Below are 18,493 nucleotides of genomic sequence, written 5' to 3'. Positions count from 1 at the left end.
AATTCTGTCGTCTTTGTTCAAGAACAAACCCTAATGTCCAGCGAATCCGTCGTTCACCGGAAGCCGGTAGTGAAAACGCGCTGCCTTGGTCCGGCGATGGTGCCTTCAATGGCAAAAAACAATGTCAAAGCCTTCAATGCCATATCTTAGAAGATGTAGAAATCACATAAACTTATATCCTTAAATGACGAATTGATTGATAAAGATGAATTAATGATATCACGGAAACTTATATCCTTCAAAGCCTTCAATGACTAATTGAGGAAGGAAGAGGAACAATGAATTCAATGGGTGGTTTTGCCCCTCTCTGTCATTCTCCGCCGTCGATGATCACTTAAATGAAAATTTTTCGAGACAATGGAGATGAATCAGTGGAGAATTTTGGTTGTATTTATGGAGAAAGACTGACGTTGAGAGAGAGGGGTGGAGACAAATCTGAAAGAATGAGAGAGAAAAATAATACAAAGCATATTTTATGGCTTAAGGGTAAGAGGTGACCATAAATAGATATTTGGTTATAAAAATCAAAAGGTATCTATGAAATATAATTTTTAAAAAAAATATTTATTTAAAATAAATAAGGTATCAACCTTTGCTATAGGAGGTAAAAATTACTATATATTATTTGTATATTTGAATAGCGGTTGTAATTATTTTTCACAGGCTGAAAGTGTTAAAAGGCCAAATATATATAGAGAGGCACTCACTGCACATTGACAAGGTACAACAAGAGGTCCAAAATGAGCATAAATGAAACTTGATAGATGATATATAATTTTACGTATTAAATTTTACTTTAATTTTATTTCGAATTTCAGTATTCAGTTTTGTCTAAATGTTTAAGAAAAGGGTTGTATATATTTGGAATATATCTATATTGGAAGCTTTATGAAGAGATTGTAATGAATTACTCTACTAAAATCCTGCATAATTTGAATAGACGAGATTATGACCTTTTGCTCACTCTTTTGGTAGGGCTGTTAGGTTTAGCCCATGTAATCCAGTCTGCTACGGGACAAATTTAAAAATAGTCAGATTTACAACTGGTCGTTCAAAAATAGTCCAGTTTCAAAAGTAATCAAAATTTAGTCACTTTTCATGTAAAGATAAATATGCGCGAAAACACTGTTCAAAACCTGGAAAATACGCCAGTATATTATACTGGAGTTCCAACATAAGTATGCTTCAACTCCAGCATATTATACTGGAGTTCCAGGATAAGTATGATGGAACTCCAGCATAATATGATGGAGTTCCAGCATAAGTACACTAGAACTCGAGCATAATATACTGGAGTTCCAGCAAGTATAATTGTCCAGTATAATATACTGGAGTTTCGAGCACCGGTGCTCCAGTCTCCAGTATATTATACTGGTGTCAGCAAAGTATACCGGTCCAGCATAATATGCTGAAGTTCATACACAGGTGCACCGAACTCCAGTATATTATGCTGGACCGGTCTATGTTGCAGCAAAATAATGGCTATTTTTTATTGACTTCGTAAACGCTGGCTATTTTTGAATGACCGATCCAAAAACTGGCTATACCGTACTATTTTTACGTCTGGTACAAACAATGTTTAGCCCAATGGGTCTTCTTTTATACACATTCTATGCCCACCAGTAGCAGTCCATTGTTCAAAGTCCTTAGTCCATGTCAAAATCTAAATTTTAGTGTTGACAGTGACATAATTGGACAAGCACATATCTCGTTTTTAAGGTATTAAAGATATTAAAGTCGCACTACTAGTAGTAGAAAGCACTATAAAATGTGATAACAACAACGTCGCATGATTGTTTTGAGTGTTTTTATCATGTTAGTTGGCAGGGGCGTGTACACCTTTTCTCATGATGTATTACTAGATATCATTTCCTCGAAATTTTTTACTAAATATTTATAAAAAAATATTAGGGATACACATCGAAAATTTATTTATTAATCATTTCTTCGAGTTGTGACAACGCGTATAAAAATCCTACGTATGCAACTGTTAGGGGAGGTGACTGGCGTGTTATATATATTCCATTTACTCAATCTTATGCCATAAGTAGATGTTTGTTTGGTGAGATTGTACGGGGTTGGTCAATCATTAAACCTTGGCACATCTTGTCCATACATAGCAAAATTAATGAATGTTCTTTTCTGATTTCATGCTTTTACACCAGTTTCAATATGGCAGTCCAGTGTATGAAACATTTCATGTTTACGCAAAATCAAAGGGACGGACCGCACTCAAAAGGATATGATATAGACAGTCTACCCTGTTGCAAGCATCAATGACTAATTCCACAGCTTTAACCCGTGACCTATAAATCACATGGAGATAACTTTACCGTTTGCTTCAAGGTTCCATATTCTTACACCAGTTTTCACTTCCATATCAATTGTTGGTCAGATGTCCCTTTCAATCAACCATTAGCTGAAACAATAAATGGTAGAAAAATAGAAACATATCTCTGAAACTTTCACTCTGTATTGAAACCAAGTACATCTGAGAAGGAAAGAAAAAACAGAAAAAAAGCAACAGATTAAGCTACTACTTTGTGCCTCTTAGCACTAGTCATTATCCCTTTTACTTTCTTGATTCTACTGTATAGACCTTAACTTTTTTCTATCGAAAACTGTCTTTATATCTTCACAAGATATGAGTAACGTCTGCATATACATTACCCTCCCTAGACCTCACTTGTGATATTACACTTAGTTTGTTATTGTTGTTGTAGCCCTTAACTTTCTTGAATATACACAAAGAGAACAAATAAGATTCGAGCTACGACTCGAATTCCTTTTATGCTTTGAACCTAAAAGAATAACCAACTTTTCTTCTTTTTACAAGTGAACAAAAAACACCCAAAAACAAGAAAATAGAGGAGAACTAAACTGCAGAGGCGCAACGCCAATGAAAACGCCACTTCTTTTTGTGCTACAGAGTGGAGCACAGGGCGAAAAGCTCAAGATTCATACCCTAAAATCAGTTCACGAACACCATCTAAGAGTTTGGCACGAACGTGCCAACGTAACCAAATCCCACGATGAAGAAAGCAAATGCTTGAATGAAGAGGTAAAGGAAATAGTGATTATTTCCGAAGGCAATGTCATAACATCCACAGAAGAAGAGGTACGCGCCAGCAGCAAGCTCTAACAAGTGAATCCTGTCGATAATACAACAATAGGAAAAAGTTTAGTCATACAAATTGTTCAAGAAAGTGAGTTGCTTAAGTTCTCAAAATCTCATACAGTTGTACATCTCTATAACAACATCATTATAAACAGTCATTCACTATAAAAGCTACGTTTTTCTCGAAATCTATTTTTATATTATGTCATAATATATGTCCTCTATAACAACACTTCACTATAACAGCCAAAAAATATCGAAACAAATGAGGCTGTTATAGAGAGCTTTGACTGTATTTGTAAGATGATATTACCTGTCACCAAGCCTCATTCGATGTTTTCTAAATGCTTTGGCAGCTGATTTTAACTTGAGAGCATCTCCTAATTTCTCAGTGACAATCCATTCATTTACTCTTCCTACCTCCAACAAGCCGATGAAGGTAGCCTTAGTTCGGTGGAGTGACATGACATTCTCGAAAAGGATCCAAAATACCAGCAAATGGAGTGACCTGTTACCAATTCAGTATAAGCAAAACCTCAACATTTCAAGATTGCATCTTCAAATGACAAATTAGTAAGACAATGTTTGCTCCTCGCAAAGGCAACTTACTCATACCTTGTGAAGGTAGAGAGGTTGTTTCCGATAGACCCTCGGCTCAAGGAGCAAGTAGTTGCTAACTTATGTTTGAATATTCAATGATCTAAAATCTAATGTATTGTCTAAACTTTCAACTGTTAGGATCAAAACGATATCAAATAAGCGAAGAGCGATGTAATGCAAGTATAAGGTAAACTGACCTTGGAGTTCCAACTGCATTGAGCAGCGTAATGATAGCAGGAATGTAAACAGCTCCCCACTTTGGAACTTCAACTTCAGGCACTAATACAGTGGCGGGTAATACTACAACGTAGAATACGAAAGTAACGATATGAGCTACGACCTTCCTCACAAAGAAGAAGCTATAAATCACATGAACCTTCTTCCACAACGACACTTTCTGCAAGCAAACAAAGAGAATAAAAATGCTCAATGTGTACTTAGATACTATGCAGTAGGCTAAGAAAATTGAAATATGGCAATGGCAATTTAGGAGTTTACCTTATTTCTTACAATCTCCATAAACATCTTCCTGAAGAGATTGGCTGGACCACATGACCAACGATGTTGTTGATAACGATAGGCCTTGAACGTACTTGGTAATTCATTTTTTACCTATATGATTGAATAAGCACGTTACATTTTATTAACATTTTACTTTGACGTAAGTTGAAGGGTAGCTTTGGCGCAACTGGTAAAGTTGCTACCATGTGACCAGGAGGTCACGAGTTCGAGTCGTGGAAACAGCCTCTTGCAGAAATGCAGGATAATGTTGCATACAATAGACTCTTGTGATCCGACCCTTCCCTGGATTCCGTACATAGCGGGAGCTTAGTGCACCCGACCGTCTTTTATTTTGACTAAGTTACTACATGTGGTTTCCTCTGTTTGTATACACGATAACTCACTATATTATACTCCTTCCGTTTCAATTTATGTATCTTAGTTTGACTGGACAAAGAGTTTAAAAAATGTCGATGGCGCTTTTATATTTATCATTTCGAGACAACGGATAAGAAATGTCACATAAGGAATATGTATGTACCATGAGAGAACTAAGGTACAAGAATTTCCAGCCCTTGAGACTAGCACGGACAGCAAGGTCCATATCCTCAACTGTTGTCCTGTCTTTCCAACCTCCAGCCTCATCTATTGCAGCAATTCTCCAAACACCTGCAGTCCCTGTGTTTTTGTTCCACATACAACTTTCAATATTTAGGTTTACAATAATTGGACCACAGAAAGAATTCACAGAACAAGCTAAGTTAATGTTTTCTTGGACCACTGCTATTATTACTAGTTTTACTTCATTGAAGCCGCCAGCAACAATAACATATTCAGTGTGATCCAACAAATGGGGCTCTGGGAGAGTGGGATGTATGCGGACCTTACTCCTGCCTTCTATGAAATAAAAAGCTTGTTTCCGATAGATCGTCGACTCAAGAAAAACGTTTTCAGAATAGATTTGAAGCCAATTAATACTAAATAAATATGCTATTAACTTGTCCATTTCATTGGACCTAAATTTATGAATTTGGTTTGGGAAAGAAACTCCCAACATTGTAGCATACACATCAACAACAACAACAACAACGACCCAGTATAATCCCACAAGTGGGGTCTGGGGAGGGTAATATATACGCAGACCTTACCCCTACCCCGAAGGATAGAGAGGCTGTTTCCAGGAGACCTTCGGCTCAAAAAACCAACAGGAGATGATATATTAGTACCATAAAAATGCATAATAAAATAACAGCTTTATAAGAGATATGAAATACAGAATACGAAATACGAAATAGATGACTGATATAGTAAAAACTAGCAGGTAAAGCCCTGCATCAATAGACGACCAATGACATTCTTAGTCTAACTCCTAACTGGCTAGTCTCACTCTATTGTGCTGTAGAAATATTCACAACTTTCCCTAACCTACAACCTTAATGCTCGACCTCCATAATTCCCTGTCAAGGACCATTGTAGCATACACATGTTTCTTGAAAATGGGGGGGGGGGGAGGGGGTGGGGGACTTTTTGACCAACATTTTACCATGTATTTTTTACCATATTGATATGAGGAAAATTACAAACTATAGTATTTTTTGTATAGGTTTCCAATATTTAAATTTTAAAATATTAAAATAATCTAATCTAATTTAGCTTCAAAAATTAGTCAAATTAACTCTCGAAAAGCAAAACGTGACAAGTAAATGGGAACAAAAGGATTAATAATTCCTAATGTATTTTCAAGAAACATGTTGATCTAGTCCTTAACTTGCTTGTGATTTCAAAAGGGTCTAAATCAAAACATTAATTATGGTACAAAATTAGCTCAAAAGGGAAGGAAGAGTAATTAATATGTAGAATTAATACCATTAAATCCGAAAAAAGCATGGGTAGCAGAGCCCACTTCTTGCTCCACAGTGAAATGGTAGTCCAAAGACATTTCTTGCATTCTTGTCATTAGACATTCATCAGCATTTACTGCAAAATCATCCACCAAAAATCATTAATCATTAACTGTAATACCATAATTTTCCAACGGACATTTTTAAAAAATTTATTTACAAGAAATATTTAATTTGACCTATTAAAATTAACGGCAAAATACAAAATTAGCCGGTTTGTCAAAAGCTAATAGCAATTGCTAACCAAAATTTGTACAAAATATATATTACAATCAGACCCGTCAATAATAATATCGCTATATAATATCTATTCATTATAAAAGTCAAGTTTTTATGAAACTAATTTTTATATTATGTTATAATATATGTTCTCTATAAAGACAATCCATAATAACAACAAAAAAAACCCATAATAAATAAAATTATTATAGAGAGGTTTGACTGTATATATAAATACAGATATACAAAAAATATATTTTTTAAAAAAATAACAAAAATTCTCAATGTCACAAAAATTAGTGTCGGTTAGTAAAAGAATTGGTCTGAGGTCCACCATTTCTTTAGCACATGCAATTGTTGGCTACTTTGGGAAAGGAAAGAAGGTATAAGACAAAAAGACAAATATACCCTTGTCCTAATTAATATAACTCCAAAATTGGCCTTCCCTTCAAGAATGTAAAAGATTTTCTTGGCAGAATCTGGCCCCAAAATCTAGCACTTATTAAATGGATTATTTTTTAAAGGACAGCAGTTTTTTTAGTACAAAAAAGCTTCCAAAAAGTGATAGGGGCATTTATGTCCAATCAAAAAACCTATATATAATATGAAGTGCTTCTTACGAAACCACAAAACAACTTTTCACAGGGTTGATAATTTTTAGCAATTTTTTTTTTAACAATTATACTATTTTTGACAGAGTTCTTTTCCCACAAAAAGGCCATAATTATCCATCTACTATTAAAATAAATACACCCCCTACCATTATACTTTATTTATTTTTACGCCTCATCTATTAAACCTCTATCCCAGCCTTAAAAATCCACGTGGCATGTTGTCATTGGACAAAAAGGATCGACCAATCTTAAATGACTAACCCGTCCGACCACAACAATAACAACAAGCCAGTAAAATTTTACAAGTGGAGTTTGGGGAGGGTAGAGTGTACGCAAATCTTACCCCTACCCCAAAGGGATATAAAGGCTATTTCTGAAAGATATTCGGCTCAAGAAGAAGAAAATAAACAATAGACACCAACCTCCATCGACCAAAAGTATAATAATAGGGTGGATTTATTAGCAAGCTGAAACGAGTGATAAATATAGCTTATTTTTAGTAGTAAAGGGGGTAAAAATAACCCTTTTTCCTTTTCTTTTTTTTTGTTAAAAAGTTTGAATTTTATAGAATAGCCAATTCACTACTAGAGCCAAGTTTCATGAGCCACCAAACATAACAAACACTCAATGTGGCCTAAAAGAGCTGACCTACGAAAAGATTGTACCTATGTCTAGCCATCATTATCTACTACACACACAAAAGAATTGGTAGTGTGTAAAGTAACCGACACTTTTGATGAGTTAAATTGAGTAGAGAGACATTAATGCAATAAGAAAAATACGACAATTTTTTGTGTTTGTTGATAAAATAGATACAGTTATATATAAAGAAAGTAACTAAATAAAGGTGTTGTCTAGCGGTTAATTAAAAGAATAAAAATTATAGAATGATATTCAAATTCAAGCATAGAACTAATTAAAAGAATAAAAATTAGAACGAGATTTCTCATACAAAGGGTTTGAACTAACTACTCGCGCAATGCACACTAAATTCTAATGAATCTCCTTATTTAACATCTTTAAAATAATCGAAATATGCGCAAACTGACGGGATATCATCCTTACAAAAATTAAAAAATTACCATACGAGGAAAGTGAAAAAGTAAAAAGTAAAAATTACCATATTTCCAACGAGCTTGAACAAGGGAAAGTTCAGGATTGTGAACTAAAAATGGAATTGTACGCCAAAGGAAATCAGGTTCAGGTTGAAAATCAGCATCAAATATAGCAACAAAATCACATTGTTTAACATAGGAATGTTTCAACCCTTGTTTTAAAGCTCCTGCTTTGTATCCACTCCTATTATCTCTCACTTCATATTTTATATTTATTCCTTTGCTAGCCCATCTTTGACATTCCATTTCCACCAAATTCTGCACACATTTCAAGTATCACAAAAAGGGGTTTTTAGGGTTTTTCTTTAATTATAAAAAAATATTAAATTTTTACAAACTTTAAATTATTTTAAAGATACCTTAGTAATGGGGTCTGTTGAATCATCAAGAATTTGTACTATAATACGATCAGAAGGCCATGAAAGTCCACATGCAGCTCCAATTGATAGCTGATAAACCTGTGAAAAAAAATAAAGAATTTTACCTGAAATAAGATTATAATGTTGGAAAAATTTTTAAAAATGAAAAATATGTTTAAACTTATATACACCGATAATACAAAAAATCTTTTATACTACTCCATATGTCCCAACATATACTATACTTTTCGTTTTTTGAGATTTAAACTTTTAAATTCTGATAGTATATTTGGATATAAAATCTTGAAATTTTTCAAAATAAAAATTACATATTTAAAAACGATATAAAAATTATTATAAATCTCAATAATTAATAATTTAAAATATTTAAAAGTCAAATAAGAAAATTACGGTCAATCAACAACTCACCTGACTTTCGAAATATGAACACCATCATATAAACTACTCCCTCTATTCCAATTTATCCAATTTATATAAACCTATTTGATTGGGTATGAAATTTAAGAAAAAATGAAGATTTTTGGAATTTGTGGTGCTAAACAAGTTAAAAAAGGGCAAGAATATTTGTGTGGTTAAAAAAACTTCTCGTTAAGGGTACTAAATTGTTTTCAAATTTTAAAAAGGGTCGTTCTTTTTGAAACGAACCAAAAAAGAAATAAATTAACATAAACTGGAACAGAAAAAGTAAGACATATGGAGTATTAAGTTACTTGATACAATGATACGATACAATAAAAAATATTACTGTAGTAGTTAAACTCAAAAGATAAAGAGATAAAAAGAAGAAAAAGTTACCTCTTTTTCATTATACATAGGTATTTGAACAAGAACCATAGGATAAGATGAATTCCCAAGCTCAACATCATCTTTTATTGGTTCCCATTTGTAACGTTTCTCTGGTTTTCTACCAAAGAGTTTGACAAGAGAAATTACAATAAACATGTAAACTCTTTCAATGAACAACATAACAGACATAGCAAGACACAATAACACTGCAATTCTGAGCAGAGGAACAATCAATGGAGCTTTGATTTGTTCCCACATTATCGCAAATTGCTCTGTTATATCATCTCTCGTTCCATAAAATGTATCAGGAAGCAATGTTGTTGTTGAAATCCTCTCCATTTTTTGGTCACAAAAAGCAGAGGAAAAAACAGGGGATTCTTGAAAAAACAGGGGATTCTGAAAACAGAGGGGGAAAACAGGGGATTCTTGAAAACAGAGGAAAAACAGGGGATTCTCGAAAAAACAGAGGAGAAAACAGGGGATTTTTGAAAAAACAGAGGAAACTCAAAGAGATGGAAAATGTGAGTATTTTAAATTTGCAGAAAAAGTGAGAGGAAAATATTCTTTTTAATGAGAATTTTTTGCTTTTTGGTTTAAGCAAAACAATGGAGGTAAGAGCTGGAATGTCAGAAGACAGACAATAAGCTCAAACTCACCACTATATTTTGCTCCAGCAACAAGTTTTTTTTTTTTTAAGAAATGGAAAATGGAGAAAAAAAAGAGAAAATCAAAAAATGTAGCAACAAAAACAATGAGAAAGAAGGAAGAAATGGAGGTTTTTTGGTTCTGCTCTGTTAGTTTCAAGAAAATAAATTGGCTCAAAAACCAACGCTAATGTTCTTATTTTTCTATTATTTGTTTCTATAATGAAAGAGAAATAATAGCAGAGATATGCATTAATGGCTAAAGAAAAATAGAAAAAAATGGTGACAGAGAAAATAGAGAGAGAAGAGGAACAAAGGAAGAAGATGGAGAGAGAAATAAAGGGAGGGTTCTCTTTTTATAGAAGCTCTAGTTTAGCTTCTGGTTTGAGTTGGTTCATCTTTTTTCTTTTTCTTTTTCTTTTTCTTTACTATGTTCTAATATTTTGGATAATAGCATTTTTGGTCCCTCATTATTGATCATGATTTCGGTATTTGTAAAAGGGATAATAGCACTTTTGGTCCTTCGATTATCGATTTTGATTTTGGTATTTGTAATTGTTAATTAAGTACATTTAGTCTCTAATTAATTAAAATATGTAATTTTGATATCTTTTTATATGTGATATTTAGATATTTTTGAACTATATTTTAGCTCGAGTATGAGGCAACAACATGAATGTAACATATCATAGAGGCGGAGCTAAGATTTCAACCTTATGAGTTCCGGATTTTAATCGCTTTAAGTTATTGAGTTCTAAATTAATATTTTATAAATATTTAACGAATTTTTTAACACACATGCAGGGTTCAAACCAAAGCTACTTGGTTCGACCGAACCCGCTCTCAGCACTCTAGCTTCGCCCATACATATTACCTCAGTAATTAAGTATTTTAGCACTTAATAATTCGTTAAATTTGTAAAGATTCATAGTACGAGGGATCGAGAGTGATCTTAGTGTTTCATACGAAATTTGAATTACAAGGACCAAACTTAAAATTCATCGGTATTTGAGGACTAAAGTGCGAATTTTGCATTTTAAATTAAGAAAAAGACAAATATTTTAAATTTCTTACAACAAATTGAACGGTTCCTATGTTAGAAATTAGAACAGGTCGGAAACAAATGAATACACGCCGGCAATACCTCTGGCAGTTAGGTCATTTTGTATGAATTTTGAAACACACATAATGTGTGATTAACTAAGAATTGTATCTAATCTCTAACTAAAACAAGATTAGTAGGTAATTACCTGTTAACTCAACGGTCACTAACGTTTATATTTTTTAAAATTTATTTGGAAAGCAACATAATGAATTATCATAATCCCTAAAACAAAATAAAAAGGTTTTGTAATTCATATATCAACATTATTGCATTTGAGTCTAGCATTTCATATTAAATTACTTAGGGACTAGGGAAGAAAAAGTGATAGGGAATAATGAGATTTGACCGCACGTCAATTGTGCGAAAAACTAAAAAAATTATTCAAAATTAGTTTTTTATACAAAAAAATAAATGTAATACATGTGTCTTATATCTTTTTATATAAAATTTTAATTATTTAACCATTGTTAATATATATATATATATATATATATATATTTATTTATTTATTAATATGCGAGTAATATTTTTTCGTCAAATTTTTTTATCGATATCACTAAACTATAAGTCGTGAAGGATCAAAACACACTAAAAGCATTCTTATTTTCAGTTTTACTTTCTACTAGGCCATTTTAACTCAAGAAATTTTAATTGAAGAATTTACAACAATAAAAAAAAAGTCTAGTAATTATATGATCACATATTACGAGCAAATTTAGTTAATTTTCTGATTAGTATTTTCGCTTAAGTCTTTGCTATTTCCTAATTAATTATAAAAGAAAAAAGAATATGAAAAAAAAGAGGCAAAAATTAATGAAAGGGACCAGCATGCGAGAATGTGGAGAACAGAACGATAGATTGACTAATTTGACCTCGCTTTACTCAATAGTGACAGCTCAGCTGTAGTATGGTGTTTTAAAACAACACATTTTTAAAGGGAAATTACACATTATATTCACTTCCAAAAATAATAGCGCGCAATATATATATATATATATATATATATATATATATATATATATATTATACATAATTTTACATATTTGACGGGCAAATATAATATTTGACCGACTAGTCGAATTATAACTTGCCAGTTTTAAAAAAAAAAATCTGGAAAATAGGAATTTGTGCATTGTTTATTTAAGTTGGATATTGTCTGTTGGATTAATTTATTTATTTTGACATTCTATGCTTCAGCAGGGTTCTGGTATTTTATTGAAAAACCAGGTGCACTATTAAATGAAACAATTTATTATTGTTATTTAGGGGTACATATGCAAGTTCCAAGTTTACACTTGCTTAGATTAAGCAGAGGCGAATCCAGAATTTTGATAGGATGGGTGCACTATCAAGAACATGTGGATCCAGAATATAAATTTTAATGGTTCAACCTTTAGTTCTTACAATTGCGTACCCATTGCACTTTTAGAATTATAAGTTCAAAATTATTATTTTTAAAAAATAGTAATTTTCTTATATCTATATCTATTTTCTATGTTGAATATATTGAGATCGGTTGAACTCATTGACTATATACGACATCATACCCTGCTACTAGTTTTAATATACACATTTTATTTAATCATATAAGATTTTACAACGACAAAAGAAGAATAGGAATTTCAATGTGTGAAAATTTTGAAAGAATGAACCAAACAAATAAAAAGTACTTTATTAATATGCAAAAAATAACACCACACACACCCGTCTCCCGTGGGCAAGATGGTGATGAATTGCGATTGGTCATAACCTTCGACTAGCGACTTATTGCGACCTGCCCAGAATGTCCATACAGACTAAGACGACCTTATTCACACAGCAAAGAAAGGCCGAGTGCAAGGGGCAGTCAGTTGGCGTCTACTTTTAGGAGAAAAAGAAAAGAAGGAAAAAAATAACAAGATTGACATAAGATTTAAACTCACAACCTCACCTAGAGAAGTGCACTCAATAACAATCACATCATATAATACTTTGAGCATTGGTGCACACACATATATTTAAATATTTTTTTTACAAAAATATAGTATTACTACTATACATGATTTAGGGCGGAGAGCATGTGTTCACGTGTCTCATAGACCCCCCCCCCCCATACGCTGAGGTTAAGGAATGCTTGTGTTTCTTGAACCATTCACGAAAATATTTTTTATGTAAGATTTATTTATTTTAGAGATAAGTCCATAATATAGAGTAAAAAGAAAAAAATATATAATATTAAAAGATAAAAAAATAGTAATAATTAAGAGGGTAAAATAGGTATTTGGCTATCGAAAGTAAGAAAAATAAAATATAGTGATTTTCTATGTGTTTTAGAAATAATTAAGCTACTTGTTTGTTACAAATAAAGTAAGTATTTATTTTATTAGATAATTTCGAATAACTGAGTGATCATTTGAATAATGGACTTTCTCGTTGAAATATTGTGTCTATCTTCTTAGTCGGAAGGAACACAATTTTTTTCTCTGTTATAATTTTTCCTTATAAATATAAAATATCTAATTTCACGACAGACGTCGTTGTTGCAATGAAAACAACATATTAATGTATTAGTTCTCCCATGCGTCAAAGTCAAATATTTAATTTGTACACTAAACTAAAAAGAGGTATAGTTCCTTGATTATTGGAATTTATGATTACATAAATGCATTTTCTAGTTAGGGATAGGACCAAAAAAGTTGATTAGATAAAATAATTAATTGATTAAACATACCAATTAAATTTCTTTTTTTCTTTTCTTTTAAAAGAAACTGATTGAGTTTTCTTATTGAAGAAGAGTATATCTCCAATCTCTTACTATTTCTTACTCCCTTCGGTTCATTTTAATTATTTTTTTTTATTTTCACACATATTAAAGAATTTATATTTTAACATTAATTAACATTAAATGACCATATTAACATTTACTATCTTTTCAATTTGTTCATTAGAAATATAATATATTTTTTGAGACTCTTTACTTCAAGGGAAACTTTGAAAAAAAAAATTAATTCCTTCTTGATATCTTAAAAAATTAAATATTGCGGATCATAAAAAAATACAAAAAAACAATTAAAATGGACCGGAGGAAGTATTAAAGAACAATATCATTCAAAAAAAGAAAAGCAAAAGAATTTGTATGAGCCAATTCGCTTAGGATGTAAAATGACAATTATACCAAACTATTTGCACTTAATTCTCATTTTTTGAAAAAAAAAAAAAATTGCCGTAGAAGTATTGTTAATTATTTAAGAAGAAAAATGAGGGAAAAGAACGATTTTGACATTGTTTTAATGATCTTCTCTTTGTAGTTCAATTCATGACAAATACATTATATTTTCTGCTTTAGTGGGCAAAGAATAAAGTTATGTTGCTTAGCTAATAAGAAAATAAATCACATATAACATATTATATATTCATTCGAATTGTGACATAACGTTACTATCTTTTTGGTTTTTATTATTGATAATGACACTAGTATACTATAAGCAAAGTGTAAAGATAAAAGAAAGTGTTCAATTATTGGATTAGTAAATGATAAATTGAATAACAACACTAATTTGAGGACAAATTATTTAGCTTCTTCGCTAAAGAAAGGAAAAAGAGTGAGGAAGCACTAGTTTGAAAATTATGTATGAAACGATTGCCCCTTCATTCTTTTATTATAATAAAAGATTATGCCTTTTGGAAATTGGAATATAATTTAAATCATAAAATACATGATTTAATAAATTTTACACGTATACAAAGATGTGGTGTCATATTCATGACATGTACCTAGTTACAAATATTACATTCATTAATATGCATATACCTAACAATCACAATTGTAATAAAAATGAAAACCTATATGTTTATTCTAGCCCGAATATACAGACAGCCCCTCAAAGTTAACCCTAATATTCAATTTTCTTATTTTTCGATCTCCATTACTATATGTTGTTCCTTACATTTTTCTTTTATTCAAACCCGTTGAGAAATTATTTTTTTGAGCCCAAGATATATTTGAAGTAGCTTTTTTACTTTCATAAGGTGGGAATAACGTCTGCATACACACAGTGACGAATCCAAAAATTTATCTAGGATGTTTAAACTTGAAAGAAGTGAAAACAATTCCCCGGCAAAAGGTATTTAATATATGTTATTTACCTCTAAAACCTAATATTTTATTTATATATATACAGTGTTATTTTTCGACAAGGGTTGGCCAATTGACCACCCTTAAGTAAATGTAGTTTCGCCCTTGCATACACATTACTATCCAATACCCCACAGGCTTGACCCGTGGGAATATACTAGATATGTTGTTGTTATATATTTTGACTTTATTCTCTATTTTTATTTATTGCCTTTGTAATCCACATAAATAAACTCATTAATGTAATAGCTTTCTGTCCATATGCTTACTTTTATGCTGCTTAGCCCATACAGCTATGCAGTCGCATAATTGACTGCTCACTTCTTTAAAATTTTGACCATATAGTTGAGAAGTTAAATCATCAACCAATTTTATTTATTGGTGCAAATAAAGCAAATATATTTTCCTTCTTCTATATGGAGAAATTGAATTAAAGATACAAAATGGTGAACCTTTAACTACTACAACAATAACATATTCGATGTAGTTTTACAAAAAGGTCAGGAGAGGGTGAAATATACGCAGACCTTACCCCTACTTTGTGTGAGGTAAAAAAAAATCGATAAACCCTCGTCTCAAGTAAAATGTTTTTACAATAGATTTATAAAATACAAGAATTGCCTAAAGTCGAATGCTCTTTTTAATGGGAAAAGAGCCAAATATATCCCTCTATTTTAGTATATTGTTCATATCTACCGTCTGTTATACTATTGGGTCACATCTACCCTTACCGTTAGCCAAACTTTTTAAAAATACCCTCCATCTAATGGAAAACCACCAAATTAATTTTTTTTAAACCCATTAATAACCCGTTAAACCCTTTTATTTATTGCACTTCTTCCTTACAGATTAGCCATCTCCTTCGAAGTCATTTGTTGAACTCAAGAAGTGAAAGACATAAAAATGCCGACAATCATATATTCATTTATATATTGAGTCACAATTCTTTTAATATCCTTATTGTATGTTTATTATATTCCACTTTTTCTATTTCTTTTATTTTCTTCTAGCTTCTCTCTTTGTTTTTTTTCCACCATGTCGAATTGTGCCGAGTATTCACCATAATTTTCTTTTCACCATGACTTGAATGTTTATAGCATCTTATTAGGTTGATAGTTTTGAATTCTTAAGGCAGCTACCGATGTATTTCTTCCTCCAACAATGAGCCTCTGTTGATCAGTATCCACACACCGTATTTTCTTATTCTGCTTTAAGCATTTGAGCAACGAGTAATTATAACCAAATCACGCCTTAAGAACTAAAGTTAATTTCAAGCTATGTGATGGGATACGCATAATTCTTAGTAACAATTGAACTTTTAAGGAACAAAAATTAAAAAATAATTTGAGAAAATTCAATTTAATATCAAGCTAGAGTCTAAGAAAATCATCAAGAATGAAAAAAAAATACACTAACAAGTTGAAAAGTAACTTAACAACCTAAGTACACTAACTTCATGCATTAACCAAACACAAAAATTGTTAAAGTATATATAAGTTGTTATCAACATACAAAATAGCTATCAAGTGTGCATTGCATTAGACAAAGGGATGCCATATTATAACCACAAAAAAATACAACTGAAAGTGATTAAATAACATCTTAATGCCACCATGAACAACTAAGAACCAAAAATATAAGTTTTTAATAATCACCGTTATTCTCGATCTCTCGCTAAATGAATAAAATGTATTAAGACGTCTCAAAAATCTAGGTTCTGTATTTTTATATGATGGGTTTAACGGGTTATGGGTTAATGAATTGATGGTATTTTAAAAAAGTTTTATTAACGATAAGGGTAAATATGTCCCGATAGTATAAATGAGGGTAGATGCGAATAATATACCAAAATAGAGGGATATTTGGTCCTTTTCCCCTTTTTAATTTAAGCAGGTGAAGCACATTTAATATCACATTTTCAAGCGACAATATATTATCACATTTGGTCCATATATAGCATCTGTATTTTAAAGAGTTCACACTCTTTTGAGAAAAATATGTGATAGCTTTAATCATAAGCATTTGTTAAGTATCCTTCATCTCTTCTTAAATATCTCACTTAATCAGGATTTCACTAATTAGACGGCAAGGGTATTTCTTGGAAAAGTTTAATAAATAACTTCATGTTTTTCTTAAACATCAAATACTTCAAAACAAATTTAATATGCCAAAACAACTAATGTTTGGGACGAATATAGTTGTTTATTTCAACGTTAAAATTATTAAATAGTATGCTCAAGACTATTGCGGTCAAAGCTAGTTCAAATGGTTCTTTCTAGCTTCAAATCAAAAAATTAGTGACCTTAGAATTATGACATAATTAACTACTAATGAAAACTTGGTATATGAGCAGTTTTCATGCTATAAAAATCTAATTTTAATTATAGTTGTTACTATCATCATCATTTTTGTGCAGACGGGATTTCGAGGAATGTGGTTGGTAAGCACAAAATGCCTCAAGTAAACACGAAATTGATGCATTATCTAACTAGTCTTTATAAAAGAATTTAATTTATATACATTAGTATTGTAAGAAAGTAAACCTTAGAGCAACGATAAAGTTGTTTTCATATAATTTATAATTTACGGGTTCAAACCGTAAAAGAAGCTATTAATACATACTTTAGGGTAGGTTGTCTATATCATACCTATAAGAGTGTGACCCTTTTCTCGAACCCTGCATAAATACGGAATGCTTTGTGTAACAACTTCAAAATACAAATTATATTGATAGTAGTATCTAATGATTACAACTCAACAAAGTAGAGTGAAAGTAATGGAAATGCAGAATCTAAGTAAGATAGAATAGAACCAAAGAAGGGGATGAGAAGCTAGACTCAGAATTGGGGAGGAGAGGATTCATACATTTCTTGTGATGACCCAAAGGGTCATCTTTTATTTTAGAATCCGAATCCGGATTTCGAGGCTTTGAAAATCTCATTTTCTTTCTCCTCGATTTGCATGCGCATTTCCAGAAATTCTTTAAGTGAAATTTAAGAAAAATATTGAAGTGTACCTTTAAAATTAATTAAAGTTGACTTCGATCAATATTTTTGGTAAACGGACATGGACCCGTGATTTGACGGTCCCGAAGGGTCCGCAGTAAAATATGAGATATGTGCGTATGTCCGGAATCGAATTCCGAGGTCCCTAACCCGAGAAAAGAATTTTTGAAGAAAATTATTACCTGAAAAAGATAATAGTTTATGGAAGTTGAATAATGTTAAAACTTGTTGGTATCATGCACATATTTTGGTTCCGGATCCCGGTACAGGTCCGTTATAATATTTAAACCTTATCTCTGAAATTTGGTGAAAAACGAAAGAGATTTGATGTAATCGGACCCTTGGTTAAGAAAATAGAAATTTTGAACTATCTTGGGAATTGTATGAGTTT

At 31.5% G+C, this 18,493-nt stretch overlaps 1 protein-coding gene across 1 annotated transcript; it reads right to left on the bottom strand.

Annotated features, from left to right (window-relative positions):
* Positions 1-2,451: 2,451 nt before the first annotated feature.
* LOC104222101 (glucomannan 4-beta-mannosyltransferase 9-like) lies at positions 2,452-10,203 on the bottom strand. The gene is made up of 9 exons (XM_009773285.2): positions 9,244-10,203; positions 8,428-8,526; positions 8,074-8,326; positions 6,086-6,196; positions 4,761-4,897; positions 4,217-4,330; positions 3,916-4,115; positions 3,432-3,626; positions 2,452-3,152 (listed from the first exon to the last, which is right to left on the bottom strand). Exons 1-9 carry the CDS (start codon positions 9,571-9,573, stop codon positions 2,990-2,992), a joined length of 1,602 nt encoding a protein of 533 aa, XP_009771587.1. The 5' UTR covers positions 9,574-10,203; the 3' UTR covers positions 2,452-2,989.
* Between the last annotated feature and the right edge of the window lie 8,290 nt (positions 10,204-18,493).

Source organism: Nicotiana sylvestris, chromosome 7 (assembly GCF_000393655.2).
Source record: "Nicotiana sylvestris chromosome 7, ASM39365v2, whole genome shotgun sequence".
NCBI lineage: Eukaryota > Viridiplantae > Streptophyta > Magnoliopsida > Solanales > Solanaceae > Nicotiana > Nicotiana sylvestris.
The sequence above is the reverse complement of the archived record's forward strand: the minus strand, read 5'-3'. Positions and strand labels throughout refer to the sequence as shown.